Raw genomic sequence first — 22,294 nt, 5'->3', positions numbered from 1 at the left:
TCGCCGGTTCTGCTCCAAAAACAGCCCCGAGCCGGGCCGGGGATGTGCCCGCTGCCCGCGTCCCGATGCCCGCTTCCCGCTTCCCGCTGCTTGCCCCGTGCTAACGGCGGGGTTTGTCAGCGCTGAGTGCGGGCAGGTTGATGGCGGTGTCGCGGTGTCCCCGTGTCCCCATGTCCCGGCGGCCGGCGGGCCGTGCGGTCACGGTTTTACATGTATTTCTATGGCATTTATCCGGAGAAGCCGCTGGGTTCTCGCACCGCAGCGGGGACATCGCGGCTCGGCCCCGGTGGTGCCGTCGTTGCGGGTTCAGAGCGCTTTGAATGTTGCGGGTTCAGCGGGCTCTGCCGCTTTGGGGGAGTTTGGGGATATTTTATTATTACAGGAAAAACCCAACAAACCCGACAAAAAGCAGCGAGCGCATTTAAGTGTCTGTATTTTATTTTCGTTCCGGGCATTGAGGTGGATTTTCTCGTGGCTGTGAAATCCGCCCCTGTGCCTTGTCCCTAATGAGTTCATTAGAGGCAATCAGAGCGGGACAATTAGGGACGCATGGTGACCAAGTGTAAACTCAAGTGTTGGGGGAAACTGCTGCGAATTGTTCTGTTCCACCCGGGAGAAGCGTGGATCTGCGGGCGAAGGAACCGAGGTGGGAAACCAGCGATTTCCCCGCTCCGCAGGGAAAAAAATATAAAAATCAGAATATATCTATAATCAAAAATAGCGCTGCAAAATCGATTTGAGTTCGAAAAGAGCGAGATAAGGTCGGAATTAATTTGCTGTCACTTCTCTCGGGCTCCTTCCCGCCGCCTCCCCGAGCCTGGCTGCTGCCGCTCTGATTCCCGAGCGGTGATTTTTGGGTTTCTTACACTGTAATTTTGCCTTGCCCTCCTTGCAATTTGTGCGGTTTCGTAAGGCTTTAAACAAAGATATTTTTTGCCCCCAAAGTCGGGCTGGGATTTTGGGCGGCTGCTGGCACCGAGGGTCCCTTTCCCGCTCGTGGGAACCCGGCGGGGCTCTTAATTACCGGAGATTTTCTTAATAAGAAAGGAAACGATTTTATGCGATAACTAAAGGGAGGGAAAAAATTAAATTATGAGGCAGATCCTCTACAAGGAGAGATGGTTAAAAATGATCTGCGATGGAAAAATTGATTGGGGAGGTTCTTCGGGTGTTTCAAAATTGTTATTTAGTTCTGACGGAAATAATTTTGAATGTTCGGGGAGGGTTTCATCCACCGAGAAAATGTGCGGGGATATTTTGTTTGGGAAAACAAATAATGGATTCAGCGAGATAAGCTGATACTTTTAATGTAAATGTATGACCATAAGAGAAAACTTTTATTTTTTTTTCAGGAATAATTTGAGAACGACTTCACACTTTTATGTTCGGTTTTCAAATAAATCACATTTCTCGTAACAACTCGGGCTGCGTCTCATTGTACACAAGCAAATGGGATTTCTTTAACGATAAAAGTTTATAAAATGCTGGGATTTTATAAAAGAGAGCTTGAGCAAAGCCGCCCCTGTGGTGTCGCAGTGCTGTCCCTTCCTAGAAGCCTGGAGAAATATCCTCGATGGAATCTTACCTCCCCTCGGCTGAAAACTGTACTGAGCTGAATTTCTACAGAACCCCCAGAAGCAGCAAAAGTTCTTTGCTTGGTGCAGCTGGGCACCGAGCAGAGACCGAACGAGCGGGCTCGGAAAAACCCAAAATTCGAATGGCTTGAATAAAACAAAACAAAACAAAATAAAAATTAGTATTATGAAAAATGCGCTGGGGAGCGCGGGGAAAGGAGCCCCTTGGAGGAGGAGGAGAGCGGGAGGCGCTTGGAAATGCGGGATTTTCCCCGCGGGGCTCCCTTCGCCCGCTTCTCCGGGGCAGCCGCCGCTTTTCCTCTCGCAACCTTTACCGGCAGCGGCAGCGGAGATTTCGGGGCGCCCCGGGGGCCGTTCCCGGGACCGTTCCCGATGTTGTTCCCGTGGCCGCTCTGGGTCAGCTCCGGAGCCGTTCCCGGTGTCATTCCCAGGGCCGTTCGCGATGTCATTCCCGGGCTGTTCCCGGTATCGTTCCCGGGACTGTTCCCCGGGCTGTTCCCGTTGTCGTTCCCGATGTCATACCCGGGCTGTTCCCAGTGTTATTCCCGTTGTCGTTCCCGGTGCCGTTCCCGGCCTCGCTCCGCTCTCACCTGCCCGCGGGGGCTCCGCGCGGCGTGTGTCGCCCCCCAGGGGACACTGCGGGAACTGCAGCGCTCCCCAGCCCCGCCCGGGCACGGCAAGGGACAGGGGACAGGACAGGGACAGACAGACGGACCGGGACAGAGGGACAGAGATAGGGACAGGGAGACACCGAGCAGGAAAAGAGAGAGAAGCGTGGGAGAGAGAATGGAGTTGGGAACAACGGAGAGAGAGGGTGAGGGGAGAAAATGAGTGGGCAAAGGGAGAGGAAAAGTGGGGAAGGAAGTGGCGGAGAAAAGAGAGATGGAAGGGAAGGGAAGGGAAGGGAAGGGAAGGGAAGGGAAGGGAAGGGAAGGGAAGGGAAGGGAAGGGAAGGGAAGGAAAGGAAAGGAAAGGAAAGGAAAGGAAAGGAAAGGAAAGGAAAGAAAAGGAAAGGAAAAAGGAAAGGAAAAAGGAAAGGAAAAAGGAAAAAGGGAAAAGGAAAAAGGGAAAAGGGAAAGGAAAAAGGAAAGGGCTCTGTCTGACACCAGTCCAGCCAAGACCCACTGATGCACATGAATCGCTCAGAGCTGGAGGGAAAAATTCCTGAACTCAGCAGAGTCATGGTCTTTGTGGAGAGAAAACAACTCAGAAAAAGGAGTTTGCATCTGCAGCCCTCAGAGAGGAGCATCCCAATTTATTCTGATTTTTTGGGGCGGCACAGCTGCAGCTGGCTCTGACCGAGGATCCGCAGCATCCCTGCCAAGTGGATGTATATTATAATATACATAATATACAGTATATTTATAATAATAAATATAACAAATAGTATAATATAATATCTACAATATAATACAATACAACATACTACAATACAATACAACATAATATAAACAATAATAAATATACCAACTCTGAAGACATTTCCCCCTTCTCCAGCATGCTTTAAAATAAACCTTCATGAATTTTATTCGCCATTTCATTGTTCTCATGACCCCTCCATCCCGCTCAGGAATGTCGGGATTCTCAAACTCCTTTTTTTGTGGTGGTTTTAGTAGAATGCTCTAATTCTATAAATAATAAATCGCACAAACAAATCATTTATTATCCAATTAAAGGCGAGCAAGAAATGAACTTGTGGGAAGGCGGCAGATTGGGGAACCCACGTAGAGGCTGGACATTGTTTTATTCACCACCAGCCAGTTCTAAATGGAAAAGCAATTAATGTGAAGGATAATTTTACAAAAAGCGAGGTGGGATTTTACCCCCAGTCATAAGACTTGATGGAAGGCCCGTGATATTTGTATAATCTCCCATTAGTGCGCCAGCACAGCCTTTTTAATGTTTAATTCCATAAATAAATCGGGCCCTTGGCGACCTTCCCTCACGGCGCTTCCCCAACTTTGTCTTCGAGGCGTTTTGAGCCCTCAGCGCCGCCGTAGCCACCGCCCTCCCGTTGGGGGCGTGGCCAACGTGGAGGCTCCGCCCCTCAGCGCTGATCCTATTAGGGGCGTGGTTTATCAGCAGTGATGTCACTATTTTGACGGGTGGACGCGGTGGTGACGTCCCGATAATGAGTTACTGAGGGGCGGGGCGTCGCTGACGTCACGGCGCGGCGGAGAGAGCGGGCATGCGGGAGGGGATGGCGGTGACGTCACGGCGGGCGGGTGCGGGATGGCGGTGACGTCACGGCGATGGCGGCGGCGCTGTCCCCAGCGGGCCGCTCCAAGGGGGACATCCGGGAGGAGGTGTGGGAGCACCTGGAGGCCTCGGGCCTGGCCGACTTCCCGCGGCCCGTGCGCGGCCGCATCCCCAACTTCAAGGTACGGCCGGCGCTGGGCCGCGTCCTCCTGCTGCTGCTGCTGCTGCTGCTGCTGCTGCTGCTGCTGCTCCTTCCCTGCCCCGCTCTGCCGGGAGCGGCGCCCAGTGCCCCCAGTGCCCCCCAGTACCCTTCCAGATCCCCCCCTTAGTGCCCCCCAGTGCCCCCTCAGTGCTCTCCGTGCCCTCCCAGATCCCCCCCAGTGCCCCCAGTTCTCCCCATTGCCCCCAGTGCTCTCCCCAATGTCCCCCAGTTCACCCCCAGTGCCCCCCAATGCCCTCACTGAACCCCTAGTTCCCTTCCAGTGTCCCTCAGTGCACCCCAGTGCTCTCCAGTGCCCCCCAGTTCCCCCTCAGTGCCCCTCCAGTACCTCCAGTTCTCCCGTAGTTCCTCCCCAGTGCCCCCTCAGTTCTCCCCCAGTGCTGCCCCCAGTGCCTCCAGTTCCTCCTCAGTGCCCTCTAATTCCCCCCCAGTGTCCCCTAGTTCTCCCCAGTTCCTCCCCAGTGCCCTTCAGTGCCCTCCAATTCCCCCCCCAGGGCCCCCCAGTTTCCCCCAGTTCCTCCCCAGTGCCCTCAGTGCCCTCCAGTTTCCCCCTGGTTCTCCCCCAGTGCTCTCAGTTCCTCCCCAGTGCCCTTCAGTGCTGCCCCAGTGCCCCCAGTCCACCCCCATGCTCCCCCAGTGCTTCCCAGTTCCCCCCAAATTCCCACAGTGTCCCCCAATTCCCCCCCAGATCCTCCCAAGTTCCCCTTAGTTCCCCCCAGCGCCCTCCAGTTTTCCCCCAGTTCCCCTCCAGTGCCCCCAGTTCCTCCTCAGTGCCCCGGGCAGCGCCTGGCAGCCCTGGAAGGAAACCAAACAAAGCCACCTTGTCAATTCCCAAGCCACAGAACAGTTTGGATATTAGGAAAAAAATTTTCACTGAAAAAATAATAAAGTTCTGGAATTCTCTTCCCAGGGAGGTGGTGGAATCACCATCTCTGGGTGTGTTAAAAAAAGCCTGGACATGGCACTTGGTGGCACCTCTGGTTGAGGTGTGAGGGCATGGGTTGGGCTTGATGATCTTAGAGGTCTCTTCCAAACTCTTAATTCTGTGATTGTGTGATTCCATGATTCTGTGATTCTGTTTGGATTGGAAGGGAATTTAAAGCTCCCTCAGCAGCAACACCTTCACTATCCCCCTTCCACCCCTATCCAAGCTGGCACTGGACATTTCACAGAAAATTAGCCACCCCTCAATTAAAAATCTGCAGAAATCAGCCTGTCCAGAGGGTGCAGGGTTCTGCATTGCCCATTTCTGCTGTGAGCTGATATTTTATGCAAACAGGGCTCCTCCCACGCTGCCTCCAGGCTCCTGGGCTTGCAGCAGTTCCGAGCTGCCCGTGCAGTAAAAATAAACCCCGATGCTCCCCAGAGGAACGCCCGCTTCCTCACGCTGGAAGTAAGTGAGAGTGCTCAGAGTAAGTGCAAATCCTCTGCTCTTGGCTCCTTCCCTGTGCCAGGGCTCCCTGCAGGCCTGCTGCTCTCTCAGGGAGCTGGAGGTGTTCAGCAGAGCACGGGAGGTGAAGGTGGATCCTGACAAACCTCTGGAAGGTGCCCGGCTGGCGGCTCTGCAGGTAAAGGCAGCCCTGAGGAGGGGCTGGGAGGGGACAGCACAGCCTGGCAGGAGGGATGTGTCCCCTCAGTGAATAAATGATCCTTTGTGTCCTTAAAAAGCCCAGAAGTTTCTCTCCTCAATTTGGTAAAAAGACACCTCATAGGGGACTTCACCTCAAACCCAACTGGACAGAAGCCAAAAGGTCCCACCTAGGTAATTCACTAAAAAAAGAAGAGAACAAAGGAAATAATCCCTTTTGTGGGGTGTTTTTACCAGAAGCAAGAGCCCCCTGTCTCTGTAAGAGCTTTGTTATTTTGCCTGTTATTAAAACTTCTTCTGTTTCCAACACTGCCTCAGAGCCATCCTGCTGATTTTATGCTCTTTGGGGTAGCTGGGATATCCTGGGTGTGATGGGTTCCTCTGAGAGCTTCCCAGACCTGGCTCTAGGAGAAAATACAACTCAGCAACACCTGGACTGCGTCTTCAAGGGGTTTATGTGCAGCTCAAATCAAAAAGTGTCATGGAATGGTTTGGGTTGGGTGGGATTTGAAGGATAATTCAGTTCCAACCCCCTGCCATGGCAGGGACACCTTCCACCATCCCAGGCTGCTCCAAGCTCTGTCCAGCCTGGCCTTGGACATTCCAGAAGCAGCCACAGCTTCTCTGGGCACCTTCTCTCCCCACCCTCACAGGGAGAATTTCTCCCTGATATTCCATCTAACCCTGCCCTTTGTCACTTTGAAACTATTATCTCATACAGCTATTTAGAGACATAGCTGTAAAGGAGGAATTGTCTTTAAAGGTATCTCCTGAAATATCTTCAAATGTCTGTCTTACCTTTGATTTCTTCAATAAACCTTTTTGTGGAATTTTCCTGTATTGAAGGAAATTAATCTTACAAGCACTACACAATCTACAACATAAAAAATTAAATATTTGGCCATGTAGTTTTTACTGAATGACAATAAAAATATTTCTTCAGTGTGAAATGAACCTTCTCATGTGGTTCCCCAGGCAAGGAAGACATTGCTGGTTCCCACACCACGTTTGAGGACTGGGCTGTTCAACAGGATTGTCCCCCCTCCTGGTGCAACCAAGGAGGTGCTGAGGAGATGTGCCACATCCCAGGTGGGACTGAGGCATCAGGGAGGGCTGAATTAACCTTGGGACAGCTGGAAGTTGGAAAAACGGAAATATCTTCATGTTAGGATGTCATTCCTGGCTTGATTATATTGAAATCAGGAGAAAATTTGGTCTTAGGAAGGTTCAAAGAGATTTGAATTTATATCTCTCAGTGTCTTTTGAAAAATCATGACTTGAGGTGAGTTAGATCTTTCTTCATCCTCCTCTATCCTGCAGTTTTGAGCTGCTGAACCTTCTGGGGAATATTTTAGTTGTTACCAGGTAGGAAAGTTACCATCTTCAACCAAGGAGATGCTGAGGAGATGGAGCCACATCCCAGGTGGGAGTCAGGGATCAGGGAGGGCTGAGTTAACCTTGGGACAGTGTGGGCTTAGCATGGACCAGCTGAAAGTTGGAAAACCTGAAATACCTTCATGTTAGGATGTTATTCCTGGCTTTGTGTACATTGATAATGTTGAAATCAGGAGAAAAATCAGTGTTAGCAAGGTTGAAAGGGATTTGAATTTTGTATTTCTCAGTGTCTTTTGGAAAATCATTACTTGAGCTGAGTTAGATCTTTCTTCATGCTCCTCTATCCTGCAGTTTTGAGCTGCTGAACCTTCTGGGGAATATTTTAGTGCTCTTAGGTATTACCAGGTAAGGAAAGTTACCATCTTCAACCAAGGAGATGCTGAGGAGATGGAGCCACATCCCAGGTGGGACTGAGGCATCAGGGAGGGCTGAGTTAACCTTGGGACAGTGTGGGCTTAGCATGGACCAGCTGGAGGTTGGAAAAACTGAAATATCTTCATGTTAGGATGTTATTCCTGGCTTTGTGTCCATTGATAATGTTGAAATCAGGAGAAAATTCAGTCTTAGCAAGGTTGAAAGAGATTTGAATTTTGTATTTCTCAGTGTCTTTTGGAAAACCATGACTTGAGCTGAGTTCGATCTTTCTTCATGCTGCTCCATTCTGCAGTTTTGAGCTGCTGAACCTTCTGGGGAATATTTTACTTGTTACCAGCTAGGAAAGTTACCATCTTCAACCAAGGAGATGCTGAGGAGATGTGCCACATCTGTCTGACAGATGTGCCACATCCCAGGTGGGACTGAGGCATCAGGGAGGGCTGAGTTAACCTTGGGACAGTGTGGGCTTAGGATGAACCAGCTGGAGGTTTCTAAAATTGAAATACCTTCCTGTTAGGATGTTATTCCTGGCTTTGTGTACATTGATAATGTTGAAATCAGGAGAAAATTCGGTCTTAGCAGGGTTCAAAGGGATTTGAATTGATATTTGTCAATTGATATCTCTCAATGTCTTTTGGAAAATCATGACTTGAGGTGAGTTCGATCTTTCTTCATGCTCCTCCATCCTGCAGTTTTGAGCTGCTGAGCCCTCTGGGGAATATTTCAGTGCTCTTAGGTGTTACCAGATAGGAAAGTTACCATCTTCAACCAAGGAGATGCTGAGGAGATGTGCCACATCTGTCTGACAGATGTGCCACATCCCAGGTGGGACTGAGGCATCAGGGAGTGCTGAATTAACCTTGGGACAGTGTGGGCTTAGGATGAACCAGCTGGAGGTTTCTAAAATTGAAATACCTTCCTGTTAGGATGTTATTCCTGGCTTTGTGTACATTGATAATGTTGAAATCAGGAGAAAATTTGGTCTTAGCAGGGTTCAAAGGGATTTGAATTGATATTTGTCAATTGATATTTCTCAGTGTCTTTTGGAAAATCATGACTTGAGGTGAGTTCGATCTTTCTTCATGCTCCTCCATCCTGCAGTTTTGAGCTGCTGAGCCCTCTGGGGAATATTTCAGTGCTCTTAGGTGTTACCAGATAGGAAAGACGAGTTTTTTAATAGAACCCAAGACCCGGGGAGCCGTGAATTGAGATATTTGCATGCAGCCACGTGGGGAGGTGGCGTTTGCAGCGGTCTCTTGCTGCCCTCTCGTGTTCCAGCCTCACCGCACAGCCCGCGGCCAGACAGCCCTGCAGCGCTTACATCTTTATTTGCCGTGCAAACCCAACATGAAGAGCTTACCACAGGGATTTATTTCCTCCTTTATCTCCTGCTAAAGGCAATAAAGTTGTGCAGCAACTCCATAAACAAACGAGGTTGTAAAGGCTGGTAATTAGTAGTGACTTTCTTTGTTGGGAGTTCTATTGCAGTCATTAACTAATTAAGCTGTTCAGGGCTGAAGAGCACTTTTGTAAGAGACCTTTCTCTTGGCCTGCTGTCTGATCTGGGCTCTTCCCACCCTGTGTCTGGTTTTTCCCCCAGCCCACTAATGAAAAAATGCTGTTGGCAGTTTGTATTTCCAAAGCACTGTGCAAACAATCCTGACCACACTGCTGGGAGGTGCCTGATGGGTGTTAGTGCTGATAGTCAGCCACAAATTACTGAATTCTTGGGCTTTCTGCTCTGCACAGAAAATGTGTGTCTCCTTATTGTGATTTTAATATTGTTAATTTATAATTAGCAGCGAGTTGAGTTGGTGTCAGGAGCATTTGCAGTGTGCTGTACCCATTTTGTACAATTGGGAGTGATTGAATCACAAGGTGTATTTTAAATAATTCTAAACCTCTGATATTTAAAAATCCAAGTAAACGTAATTTTTAATTTCTGCAATCTGGGCAGAATTTTTGTTAAGATGAGAACAGATTGAAGAGGAATGGCTGGGGTTGAACAAGGAGAGAAGGAAAGAAAAAAAATAATTGTAGCACTTTGTGTAACTTCAGATTTCTTTGTGTTGTAGCTGTCTGTGTCTAAATGAACTTTGTAATTTGTATTTCAGAATTAATTGAAGCATTTGCAGTGCTCTGGTATTCCTCAAGCTTTTAGTAGAGTAGGGAAGTGTAAATAGGAAGTGTCACTTGTCCTCATTTTTAGGAACAGATTTCCAAAACAAATGTTTCAAAATATCAGCTTTTGATCCTAAATAAAAAACCTTGCTTCTAAAAGTGCCCACCTCCCTCAGCTCTCCTTGCAGTGTGCCAAAATTCCTGTCACTCTAGTAGGGAATCTATTCTAGGATTCCCTGGGGGATAACTTCCCAGACATGTACAGCTTGGCTAAACATGGAAAAGACACTTGGAAACGTGGGGAGTTACTGGGATTTATCAAAATACCCTGGATTTCTGCCTCAGTCCTTGGAAGATTGTGCCCTCTGCAAATTTCAAATGCTGTTTTTTCCCTGCAGGGTGTAAGAGACTTCAGCGTGCCTGTGGGGCTGTATAGCAAAGCACAAGTGGACTTGGTTGTTGTGGGGTCAGTGGCTGTCTCTGAAAAAGGTGAGGAAAAACTTGCAGCAGAAAGATCCCAAATCCCAGCCTGGTGGCAGAGCCAGATTTCCCCTTGGAGCTGAGCTGTGGCCTTGGCCTCTGCCCCTGTGTGTGCCCAGTCCCTGCTGCCAGGGAAGCAGGGCTGCCTCAGGATGCAGGGGGCACACAGCACTGGCCTCAGAGATGTTCTGGGGCTGTTTCAGTGGTTTTTTTCTTGAGGAAAGCAATTCTTTGTGTTCTGAAGGAATCCAAGCAGGCTCCCTGTCACAGATCTGCTCTGCTCGCACAGGCTGTGTGAAAGGCCTTGTGTTAGACCTGCTGATTCAGGGCCTATTTGGGGATCAGATTTTGCATTTTCTAGTATTTTGGAAACCTGCTGGTGCTGAAAATTTTCCACTGACTTTATCCCTTGCCTAAAATAACAGAGTTTTTATATGTGACCCAGACTCCTCTTTACCCACATTAACCTGTGTGGGACATGAATAGAAGGTTCTAAATACAATTGCTAAATAAACTGCTGGGTTAATTACATTGAATTTGTTTATTCTGAATGGGAAGCTTCTGAGGTCTTTTAGGAGTCATTAAAACTGATTTTTTTATTTCATTTCAGTGCTGATTTCAAGGAAAGCTGCACTCTGTGAGAGATGCTGATCTGATTTTTTCCAGAGTTGCAGCTTGCAGACTGCTGTGTTAATTACACCATTTTAACAACTTTCCACTGTGCTGTTTGGGGTTTTTTCATACTTTTCTGTGCTTTAGGCTGGAGAATTGGCAAAGGGGAAGGTTATGCAGACATGGAATATGCAATGATGGTGTCCATGGGGGCAGTGCAGGAGGACACACCTGTGGTCACCATCGTGCACGACTGCCAGGTGAGCTGAGATGTCCAAATATCCCCTGTGCAGCTGGGAGGGAGCTCTGGGACACTTCCTGCTCTGTCTGCAGAGGAGACATGGAATGAAGCTGGTTTGGCATCTTCCTTCCCATTGTCTTGGATGGATTTTCATGTGACAAGACATCAGGAATGGGGCACAGCTTTAGGGAGTTTGTTTTTAGCTACTTAACCAAATCTCTGCCTTGTAGGTGCTTGACATAGCAGAGGAGCTGCTGGGTGACCATGATTTAACTGTGGATTACATCCTCACTCCAACCAGGACCATCCAGACCCATTGCAAACGACCAAAACCTCGGGGAATTATGTGGCACAAGGCAAGTTCAGTTTAATCCAGTTAAATCTTAAATCTTTGCTGCTGGTGGCACAAGGTAAGTTCAATCTTCATCAAGTTAAATCTTTGCTGCTGGTGGCACAAGGCACGTTCAGTTTAATCCAGTTAAACTTTTGCTGCTGGTGGCACAAACCAAGTTCAATCTTAATCCAGTTAAATCTTAAATCTTTGCTGCTGGTGGCACAAACCAAGTTCAATATTCACTTAGTTAAACCTTTGCTTCTGGTGGCACAAACCAAGTTCAGTTTAATCCAGTTAAATCTTTGCTGCTGGTGGCACAAACCAAGTTCAATCTTAATCCAGTTAAATCTTAAACCTTTGCTGCTGGTGGCACAAACCAAATTCAATCTTCATCAAGTTAAATCTTAAACTTTTGCTGCTGGTGGCACAAGGCAAATTCACTCTTCATTCAAATTAAAATCTTAAACCTTTGCTCCTGGTGGCACAAGATAAGTTCAGTCTTCAGTTTAATCCAGTTAAATCTTAAACCTTTACCCTTGGTGGCTTACTGGTACCAATAATCTGCTGATAACCCCCCCATTTTTATACAGAAACAATTTTTAAAATGAGAAATATTTGGTAAAAGAGCAGATGTGTTTGTCAGGTGGAACAAAGCAGCAGCATCTGTGGGCAGTGGGGTTTTAGGGGTAATGGTGAGGAGATATTTCCCTCCATCTGAGGTTGTATCCAGGGGTTATCAGGAGGTGCTGCCCCATCCTGAAGTGTCCCAGGGGTGGGACTGGTGGGTAAAGTCTGTGCTGCTCTGGTTGTGAAGGGAAAACAGAACCTGCTGCTGGTACATTCCTGTTCCTGCAGTGGATTCACTTTCCAGGGATAAATCTGTGGCTGCAGCTCAATTTCAGGTGGAAGAACAGAGACTTTAAACATGAATCTTTATGTATTGGTAGTTCTGTTATAGATTGGCCTTTTCCCCCTGCCCAGTGTCAGAAACTTCCTCAGCTTCCCAAATAGTTTCAGGAAAGCCTTGAGTGAATTGTTTTACTGGAGGTTCCTGCTGGGAAAGCTTTTTCTTTGTCATTGGATTTTCATTTCTGAAATCATCCAGTCAGGGAGCAGACCCAATCCTGCATGAGTGAGTGCAGCAGGAATGCTGAAATGAGGAATTGTGCACCCACATCTTGCACAAACTGAGCAATTTTAAGGGAATACCCCCAGGGAAGGAAATCAAAATTTGTTTGTTAAAATTTGCCAGCCAGCTGAAAGAGTTAAATTTCTTTAGGTAATGTATCTACAACAAACAAATTCTAGCCAGGACTATTTTTATTCCAGAAGTGGGAGAGCATTTTACCCTGCCTGTGGTTGAGGATTTGAGGTTATAAATAAATAAATAACAGCTCTGTCTGCCCTAGTGCATTTTTTCCATTGAATTATTTTTGAATTGTAATTTTTTTTTAGGATATTATTGAATGTAATTGTGTTGAAGGCCTACCCCTTGTGCTCCATCCATCTTGCCAACATATTTTTGATCAGTTTGTCTGCCTTGGTGTCAGACTTCTCAGTAAGTGGCCTTGCTGACACTTTTCTATTTCTTTTTTTGTGCCTTTAGCAGAAACTGAATTTTCTGCAGCTTTCACTGAGAATGGAGCACAGATTGACCCTTTATTTGAATATTTCAGTGTTGATTTAACACCTTTTGTTTGGAGCTGTATGGATTAAATAGGAATATTGGAGAGGACCAGGGATAATCATCACTTTTCTGTCTTTTTGGGACCAGAACAAAGTGTGGTAATTTCTGTATGAAGCACAAATTACCATTATTGCCCAGGGAAATGAGTGACATTTATTTAGTGTGTGCCTGTGGTGTTCGGTTTTTGTACAGACAGTTTTGGAGGTGGGAGGTCTGGTTAATCACAGGGTGTGAAAAAGGCAGCATTTGATAGGGGCTATTTCAGTGTTTATCCTTTGGATTTTCCTGGCTATTTCTCCATCATTTTCTCTCCATCCTTTTCTCCTTCAAATCCTGGCTTTGCTGGTGCATTCCTGTTCCTCAGAGCAAAACTAAATGAACCAAGAGGCAGTGAGTAAATAAATCATCCACTTCTAAACACAGGCTTTTGTCAACACTGAGTAGCTTAACTTCATTGTGAGGACCTGTGAGGTGGAAAATCCATTGTTTAAAAAAAGCTGATCCTTGGGGAACAGGGCTGGACAATGTTTAGGGGTTTGAAATCAAGGTGTTTGCAAATATGGGATTACAGCTGAGGGTTGTTGTGGGGATGTGCTGTCAGTAATGCACACTCAGCTCCAGAGGGAAGGGAAGGGAAGGGAAGGGAAGGGAAGGGAAGGGAAGGGAAGGGAAGGGAAGGGAAGGGAAGGGAAGGGAAGGGAAGGGAAGGGAAGGGAAGGGAAGGGAAGGGAAGGGAAGGGAAGGGAAGGGAAGGGAAGGGAAGGGAAGGGAAGGGAAGGGAAGGGAAGGGAAGGGAAGGGAAGGGAAGGGAAGGGAAGGGAAGGGAAGGGAAGGGAAGGGAAGGGAAGGGAAGGGAAGGAGGAGCTCACCCAGCAAACAAATCCATGCTGAAGGAGCTGCTGCATTTTCCTGGAGTGCTTTTGTGTGTTCTGAGCTGTTTAAAGACTTCCAAGGAAGTGGAAGAGCCACAACACCATCAACACCAAAGAATCATTATCAGGCACTCCAGAAACACTTCAGCATCTCCAGTGCTGGGGGGTGTTTGTGGAACTTTTGTCTCTGAGCTCAGAGCTTTGGGACATCAATTGGAGTTACTGGAGGGCAGCAGGAGCTGCTGAGAGCTGAGCACTCTGGAGAACTTTATTTGGATGCCAGTGGAGAATTATTTGGCTTCATCTGTCTTGAAAATCCAACCCATTGTTTCTGGGAACTCTAAATTCATGAAGCTACTTGCTTTCTCATTTAATATTTTCTATGGGTAACTGTGATCTTTATCTGGGACACTGGCTATTATATTTGTAATTATCAAGTTATTTGTGCTGTGCTTATTTTAAATTGAAACTGTACAGACAAATTAAAATATTTGAGTTCATGAAAAGGGAAAGGAGAGTAGCTGGTGGAAAAATCACTAAATTTTAGCAAGTAGTTCCTTCTGGCTTGGAAATTATTCTTTTGCTGAGGATTTTGTAGGAGTAGGAAAAGAATTTTCCTGAAATTAAATGAAATTAAATGAAATGGGAAGGAATCCTAGTGGCAGAGATGGAAACAACCAACAACAGCTTTGGGTGTGTGATAGAACATCTGGAAAGGAAAGCTCCCAAAATGCACCCATCCAAGGTGGCAAATTGCAGTCAGTGTAGGCAGGGCTTTGTTTTGGTGTGGATTTTGGGATGGTTGGGGCAGGGAATGTTTTCCACACCTGCTCACACATCTCAGCACCTTTGCAAAGCTCAGCCTCGCTGCAGAGTCCCCAGAATGCCCCGATGGATTCCCAGTGTGGGCTGCACAAGTTTCTCCTGAGGGACCCCAGCAGGCTGCCAGCTCCCAGCAGTGTTGCCTTGGGTTGTGTGTGCACATATTTGGACATTTTGTGCAAATGAATGATAAAATGTTCAGCTGTGCTGGCCTTGTCTGTGCCACAAATCCCTGTTTGCTCAGAGCTCCTGGAAACGAGGACACAGCATGAAAAGGGGACACAGCACGAGAAGTTGGGTCTGTGCTGGAGGTTTTGAACAATCTGGGGTCAGAGCCCTCTGAGGATGAACCTTGCAAACAATTTTGCCCTTCTGTTTGGAAGGGTTGGTGGATCTGCAGCCCTGGAGGTTCTGGTGCTGTTTGCAGCCTGCCAGGGCAGCTGCATCATCACTCTCCATCTTAAAATCATGGAATGGGTTGGGTTGCAAGGGATTTGAAAGAGAATCTTATTCCAAGCCCCTGCACGCCTTCCACCGTCCCTGGGTGCTCCCCAGCCTGGCCTTGGACACTTCCAAATGTCCCCAAGGCTCTCCCAGCCGTGGCAGGGATTATTAAATGATTAATTGGCTTTGGTGGGGTTATTTTTAACCGAAATTATTTCAGAGTTTATGGCACAGAACCATGAGCATTTCTTTGGCCAAGCCCAGAGGGCTGAAGTGTGGAACTGGTCTGGGAATTGGTGGTCAGGGGATGACAGGGAATTTCTTCAGCTTTGGTTTCGCTAGCAAAGCTAAATCCCAACACTCAATCCAAGCTTTCAGAACATCAGTAAATGGTTTGGCCTTGGTTTTAAGGGATGGGGGAAGCTTCCAGGGCTGGGTTTGCCCGTGTTCACAGAGCTGGATCAACCAGACTTGGGCTGGCATGTCCCTAAATTCTGCCTTAGCCTAAAGCAGTAGGCAAGGACAGGAATAAGGATGAGCAAGGTTAGAGAGGACTGACCAGCCATCCCAGAAGTGTGCAGCTTGTTGAAAGAGAGGAGGAATATCTTTGGCCTCTCTCCACATGGAAATAAATCCTTGCAATCCTCCCCAGCTCACAGGACAAAAGGAACTTTTTGCATGATTGTAATTAGCAACACATTGTGCTATCACAGGGTTCTTTTGTTTGCTCTTTTGCAACAGAGCAGAACAAGCTTTTTCCTCTCCCCTGCCACCCACTGCCCCCTTTGCCCTTTTAGTTCTCACCCTCAAAAACCCCAAAACCCCAATGGATTTATTTGTTGAATTGAAACCCCAAATGGAGTTTCTGCCTTTCAGTGGCATAAAAGTGAGAGAAAACAAGGAAGGGTTTAGAAGGTTTGGCCCAGCTGAAATGTTCTCCTAGAACCCAGAGAAAAAAGCCTTTAAGGTAAATCCCTGTGCCACTTGTGACAGGAGGGTGTCAGCTGACAGTGGCAGAACTTGCCTGATGTTTTTTACAAATCTTTGCTAATAGAAAAAAATAAAAATCTTAAATCAGCTGCCTTTGTTGCTTTGGTGAAGGTCTGTTGCTGTTGTGCCTGCACAGGGCTGGATTTTGAGGCAATGACAGAATCACTTCATGGTGGGGTTTGATAAGAACTTTAAAGAAGAGTTCATAGCCCTTACAAAAATCCCAGAATCACTGAGGTTGGAAAACACCTCCAAAATCATCAAGTCCAACCTGTGACAGATCCCAGACCAGGCAGCTGAGTTCCATGTCCTATCTTTCCATAAACACCTCCAGGGATGAGGACTCCACCATGGGCAGAAATTCCAATGTCTGATCCCCCTTTCTGTGCAGAAATTCCTCCTGAAACATAAATGCTGTTGTCACTGCATCTTCCTGAGGTTGCCAGGAGCCTGAAACAGCAGCTCCAAGAGCTGCAGGCTGGTGCCAAAATCTCCTTAGTGAGAGGAGGTGCCTAATGGAAGTCCCTTGGAGATTGTGCTGTTCCCTGGATTATCTAAATCCTGTCCTTGGGTTGTCCTGGGAATTCCAGGGTTGATCCCCTCAGTGCCCATCTCTGATTCCCCAATCTCCAAAGCCCTGAGGCTTTGCCCTTGGTGGCATTTCCCTTTCCAACCAAACACCCAAGCCATGCCTTGGCAACTGAGTGTAATTTCAGGATGAAAGGAGCAGTTCTTGGGCTGTGCTTTGGGGCCAGGAGTGATTGCGTTGCATGAGAGCAGAAAAATGTTTTTCCTGTTTGGTTTAATTAGCACAGAGCTTCCATTTCACATGGAAATTTGACAGAGGACAACAAACCTTCTTCATTGTTGGCCAGCACAAACAAAGAGAGATCTTTTAGCCCTTGGTTTGATGTTGTACCACTCAGGGAAGGGGGGTTTGCTGTCAAACACAGCACTTGGAATTCTTGGCTGAGAAAAACAAATCAGCCCCAGAATCCACAGAGAAATAACTCTCTAAAATGTGGAAATGCTCTGCACCTTTGTGAGTGAGGAGGCTCCTGGAGCAAGTCCCTGCTGTTTGATGTTGTGTTAGCAGAACTAGCACAGGCCTTATGGAAATCATGGTTTTATTTAGTTCCAGCCTGAAATAAAACTGCTTGTTTGCTCTTCAGGAGATGAAGAGAATGCTGTTGAGTGACTTGCCTGTCACCTCAGCCTGACACTGCCCCCACCCTGCCTTGGCTGTTCCTCGAGTCACTTCAGGGCTGGGTTTGTGTCCCCAGGGAGCTGAGCTTGATGCTGTGCAGACACAGGCAGGCTGTGCCTGGAACTGCAGGAGCAGCAATCCAGAGGCTCTGGGTATTTCATTCCAATGGTGAGGTCTGAGCTGCAATCCAGAGGCTCTGGGTATTTAATTCCAATGGTGAGGTCTGAACTGGGAGCTCTGCAGGCATACTGGGATGTACTGGTGCTGCTCCAGCCCAGCCTGCTCATGGTGCTGCCCTCTCACATCCTGGGTCTCTGCTAGCTCAGGCATTGCCTCCCCAGGCTCTGCTTTGCTCCCTACATTTCAGCATTGGAGCTGGTGTTGATGGATGTTGGGCTTGTCCAGCAGCCAAGCAGGAATTCCTCCTCTTTCCAAGCTCAGTGTGCAAGCCAAGAGCTCGACCACATGAGCTGGGGAACCACTGCATTTCCTGCCAGTGCCTGAGTGCAGCCTGGGGCATCTCATGCCTCACATGGATGGGGTTCAGCTGTTGAGAGGAAGAGCCCTTCCAGAAAAGCTCTTTGGGTCAGGCATGGACGGATGGATGGCAGGAATAACAAACTCACAGTGTGAGTGCAGTGTCCCAGCACTTCTGTTCCCTGCTCCAGCCCAGCACTTCCCTGTGGGGTCTGAGGAGCTGTGGGTGCTGTGGGAGGTCGGGTGGCACAGAGGGGATGTGCCCCAAGCAGGGGATGTGTCTCCAGCTGGGCCCACATGCACAGGAACCCTGCTCCAAGGCACGCTCCTGCTGCAGCTCCACCATTGTGTGAGCCAGCCCAGGGATTTCCTGTGCTGGGGCAAGAGAGCACCAGGAGCTCTGCAGGATGGAAGGGTCTGCTGGGTTGGGAGGGATTCTGCCAGGGCTGGGGTTGTGGAGGATTCTGCCAGGGCAGGGATTGTGTAGGGTTCTACCAGAGCAGGGATTGTGTAGGGTTCTGTCAGGCCTGGGATTGTGTAGGATTTGGCCAGGCTAGGGATTGTGTAGGATTCTACCAGAGCAGGGATTGTGTAGGATTCTGCCAGGGCTGGGGTTGTGGAGGATTCTGTCAGGGCTGGGGTTGTGTAGGATTCTGCCAGGACAAGGATTGTGTAGGATTCTTTAGGACAGGAGCACAGGCCCTCAGTCAAAGCAAACACAGAGAGAGAACAAGGAGAATGCAGATCTGAAAGCACTCAGATAAATAAATGTCACATTGGAATATTCCCGCTTTTGGTTGGGATTTGCCTGCTGGATCCACATTGTGCTGCTCACTTCAGGAGTCACTGATGTTTATTTTTGTCCTGAGTGTGTATTTAGGGAGCCTTCCCAATCAGAGCAGCAATTAGGGACATTTGGAATGCTCTGGCTGTCTACATGGCAGGAGGATAATAAGGTTCCTCTCTTTTTGTGGCACAAACAGCATAATCTTTTTCTGGAAGGCAAGAAACCCTTTTACAATAATTACATCCATCTTCCTCCTTTTTAGGTCAGCTCTGAGATGCTGGGAAAAATCCCCATCCTAAAGACTCTTCGCTGGAGGGAGAAGCAGGCTGGCAAGGATGTCACCCTCCAAGATGAACACCCAGCCCTGGCAGACACCAGCAGAGCAGCAATTCCAGACAGGGAGGTGATGGCTGCCAATCCCCAGCCATGGAGTGACCCTGTAAATCCCAAATCTGTGAATCCCAAATCTGTAAATCCCAAATCCGAGGCATCTGACACAACCACCACTGTGTACGTGGGGAACCTGCCTGGCAGCCTGAGGGTGAGCCAGCTGAAAAGTGCCCTGAGGGAGCTGCAGGTGCTTCCTGCTGCCCTGAAGTGGCAGGGGGCACAGCACAGAGCTTTCCTGGACTACAGGGACCAGGGGGCTGCCCACAGAGCTCTGTCCTCCTTGCAGGGCCTGAGCCTTGGGGGCAATGCCCTGAGAGTGGAGCTGGCCAAGAGCCACAGGGACAAAGGGCAAGGAGAAATCAATGCTCACAAATGAGAATGGAAGGGAAAAAAAAAAACACACAAAAAAGGTGTTTTCATTGCTTTGTGAGAAGCCAACCTGAAGTTGTAAGGTTTTTGTAACCCTCAGGTTTAACAAAACCAAATTTCTGCACAAACTTCCCTCACTTCTACACGTGGACATGCAAAGGTTTGTCCCCACAAAGGGACAGGGTGACAGAGGAGCCATTGATCTATAAATAATTGCCCACAAAGTACCACACTCTGGTTTTGGTGCTGTTTGGTGGTTTTGTTAAGCCTGGCTTAAAGCCCTGCCCCTCGATACCTGTCAGGTTAAAAGGCAGCAGCAGGACATCTGTCCTGAGGGTAACAATTGTGTTTACAGAAAAATGGGCTTTGCCTGTTGGAATTTTTCAGTTTATTTTTTATAAAAATGACCAGGGAGAGAGAGAGAGAGATTGTCCTTTTTGTGCCTTGAAGAGTGGCTGTGGAAACACTGGCTTAGTTCTAGCTCTAGTGAGAGCTGGTAACACCAGGTGGGAAGGATGGGAACCCCTTCTAGGCTTTTTGCTAAATCTGCCCTTGGTAAACCTTACATTTCTTATTTCAAAGGAAAACAAATCCCAGTTTTCTCTGGTTTTCCCCAATACTGCTTTTTTGATGGATCAGATAATTATAAAATTATAATTTTATAATTTAGCTATATAATTTTATAATTTAGCTATATAATTTTATAATTCAGCTGCTTTTCCTGATTTTCTCTTCCGATGAGATGTGATTCCTTTGCCTCTGTGAAATAACATTATTATTATTGTTATTATTATTATTGGAATGGAAAGCAGGCACGCCATGGTCAGAACTTGTTGGTGTTCAGTCTGGCATGGAATTCTTTGGGAATTTGCTGGAGATTGATGCTTTGTCACCATCCTGATGCTCTTCCACATCCCAGTGAGGAGGATGAGGCATCACCACCCAACTTCTCCAGCTGAAAATGCTCCCAGGCACTGCCCTGGACATGAACATTCCCTTCCAGTGGAATGGCCAATAATGATTTATCTGCTATGGTTCTTATTACCTTTTTTTTTCCCTCTTGGGTTTCCTATTCCTGAAAAACAAGTTAAATTTTGGCCCAGCCATCCTTTCTAAACAGAAGCGCTTTTGCCAGTGGTGCTGGGCACGTAGTCAAAGTAAGCATCTAAATGGATTTTTTTTTTTTTTTTAAGTAAGAGTTGGAAAGTTTTTTCTTTTAGCCAGGGAGTACTGTTAAGTATATTTTAAGCAGATTATTATGCCTTGAGGGTCAGACATTTATTCAGTATTAAATATAAAGTTCTCATCATTTGTGGCTCTGTAGGGAAGGGCTGGAGGAAAGCTTTGGAGCTGCCCTAGCACAGGAAGGACAAGGAGCACCAGAGGAGGCAGCAGGATGAGCAGGGAGATGGAGAAGGAGGAAAGGTGGAGAGAATTGGATTGTTCAGCCTGGAGGAAGGTTTTGGGATGAGCTCATCACTTTCCAAGTGGAATTCACTCCTCCTCCCAATGGAGAGGGACATTGGATAAGGGATGGAGGGACAGCACACAGGAAAGGCTTCCCTCTGCCAGAGAGTGGATTTAGATGGGATTTTGGGAAGGAATTCCTCCCTGTGAGGGTGCTGAGGCCCTGGCACAGGTGCCCAGAGCAGCTGTGGCTGCCCCTGGATCCCTGGCAGTGCTGGACAGGCTTGGGGCACCCTGGGATAGTGGAAGGTGTCCTTGTTCACAGTCCTTGTGCACAGCACAGGAGCTGGAACAAGATGATCTTTGAAATCCCTTCCAACCCAAACCATTCTGTCATTCTGTGAACTCCTTGTAAGGTCAGCAAAGGATCTGGAACAAATCAGGAGTTCCATTCCACTCTTTGTACAGCTCCAAGTGATTTCCAGTATCACTGAGCCCAAACTCAGGCTGCACAACCCTCTGGGTCTCATTGCAGCCCTTGGCATTCAAGGCTGAGAGCCAGGGTTGTGTTACTGCCCAAACACACTCCCTGCATCAGCAGCTTCCAAAGCAGAGGAAAGAAAAGCAAAAAAATAATTATCCCTCCCTGCCTGCCCTTTCCAAATGCTGGCAAATTGAGTAATGAGATCATTTGCTGTTCCATTTCACTCTGGGATATTTCTTGCTCTGCTGAAGATATCCAGGTGACCTTAGCAGTTAAAATCCAGTGACTCTGCCAAAGAAAACTTCCAGCATCTCAAACTTCCCCTGTTGCATTTCAGGTGTGACCCTTTTCTGGTCACATTTGTGGAAATCACATCCTCTACCTTCTTTCCTTTCTTCCCACCTTGAGTTTCAGTGCAGATCTGTTTGTGTATTCTGTAAATGTGGTGACTTTGCTTGCTTTCCTGTCAGCCCAGCCTGCAGCCAGGGCCCAGCTTTGTTTGGACAAACATCTGGATGTTTTTCTGTTTGCAGTTGTGGCTCTGGGCGAACCCACAGGTGAGCAGTGTCCAAAACCTTGGCTCTCTCCAGCCTGTCACTTGTTTCTGTCATGTCTCAATGCCACATTTCACTGTATTTACCCAATTTCCTTTCCCAACTGAGAGTGAAACTCCAAACCATGCTATGAGGAGATGCTAACTAGGGGTGTGCAACAGGTTGGAAATCAGGAGGAATTTCTTCATGGAAAGGGTGGTCAGGAGGTGCTGGAGGTGTCCAAGGAAGGGCTGGAGCTGGCACTCAGTGCTCTGGGCTGCTGACAAGCTGGGGATGGGGCACAGATTGGATTTGATGACCTTGGAGCTCTTTTCCAACTTTTATGATTCTGTGAACTGTGGTTAGGAAGAAAAATCATTACTGTAAGCTTATTAGCATTTTGAGTGGACTGGAAAAATGCTGCAGTATTTTTGTATTTTTGATCAGGTTATTAATAAATAACGAGGTCTTTCAGGTGCTGCCATCTCGGTCAGTAAATCCCTGTCTGAAATCAGGATGGGGCTCTTGGTGCTGCCCTTCTCCAGCTAAAAGACATGTCAGTGCCAGCTGCCAAACTGCTGTTGAATAAATGAAATTAATTAAACACAAGAGTGGCCAAGGCACAGCCCTGCACGGCCTTCTGGTGTCTGCAGCTGTGTGATGTG

General features: G+C 47.7%; 1 protein-coding gene across 3 annotated transcripts; it reads left to right on the top strand.

The window, feature by feature from the left end:
- Positions 1–3,675: 3,675 nt before the first annotated feature.
- MTHFSD (methenyltetrahydrofolate synthetase domain containing) lies at positions 3,676–22,108 on the top strand. Of its 3 annotated transcripts, none has more exons than XM_074550779.1 (7): positions 3,676–3,976; positions 5,294–5,407; positions 6,578–6,691; positions 9,892–9,982; positions 10,733–10,845; positions 11,057–11,182; positions 18,709–22,108. In XM_074550779.1, exons 1-7 carry the CDS (start codon positions 3,848–3,850, stop codon positions 19,210–19,212), a joined length of 1,191 nt encoding a protein of 396 aa, XP_074406880.1. In that variant the 5' UTR covers positions 3,676–3,847; the 3' UTR covers positions 19,213–22,108. The 3 variants fall into 3 exon arrangements, with proteins under 3 accessions (XP_074406880.1, XP_074406881.1, XP_074406879.1); XM_074550778.1 differs by lacking the exon at positions 5,294–5,407 and adding an exon at positions 5,469–5,582 and having other exon boundaries at positions 3,684–3,976; XM_074550780.1 differs by lacking the exons at positions 5,294–5,407; positions 6,578–6,691 and adding an exon at positions 5,469–5,582 and having other exon boundaries at positions 3,678–3,976.
- Positions 22,109–22,294: the final 186 nt, after the last annotated feature.

This window comes from Zonotrichia albicollis, chromosome 13 (genome assembly GCF_047830755.1).
Source record: "Zonotrichia albicollis isolate bZonAlb1 chromosome 13, bZonAlb1.hap1, whole genome shotgun sequence".
NCBI lineage: Eukaryota > Metazoa > Chordata > Aves > Passeriformes > Passerellidae > Zonotrichia > Zonotrichia albicollis.
This window is presented reverse-complemented; position numbering and strand designations above follow the sequence as displayed.

Bases quoted from the DNA above. Each gene is read 5' to 3' on its own strand.
- MTHFSD (XM_074550779.1), top strand. From the start codon at position 3,848: ATGGCGGCGGCGCTGTCCCCAGCGGGCCGCTCCAAGGGGGACATCCGG. The intron at 3,977-5,293 runs GTACGGCCGGCG...TTATGCAAACAG, and splicing joins GCCGCATCCCCAACTTCAAG to GGCTCCTCCCACGCTGCCTC. The intron at 10,846-11,056 runs GTGAGCTGAGAT...TCTGCCTTGTAG, and splicing joins CCATCGTGCACGACTGCCAG to GTGCTTGACATAGCAGAGGA.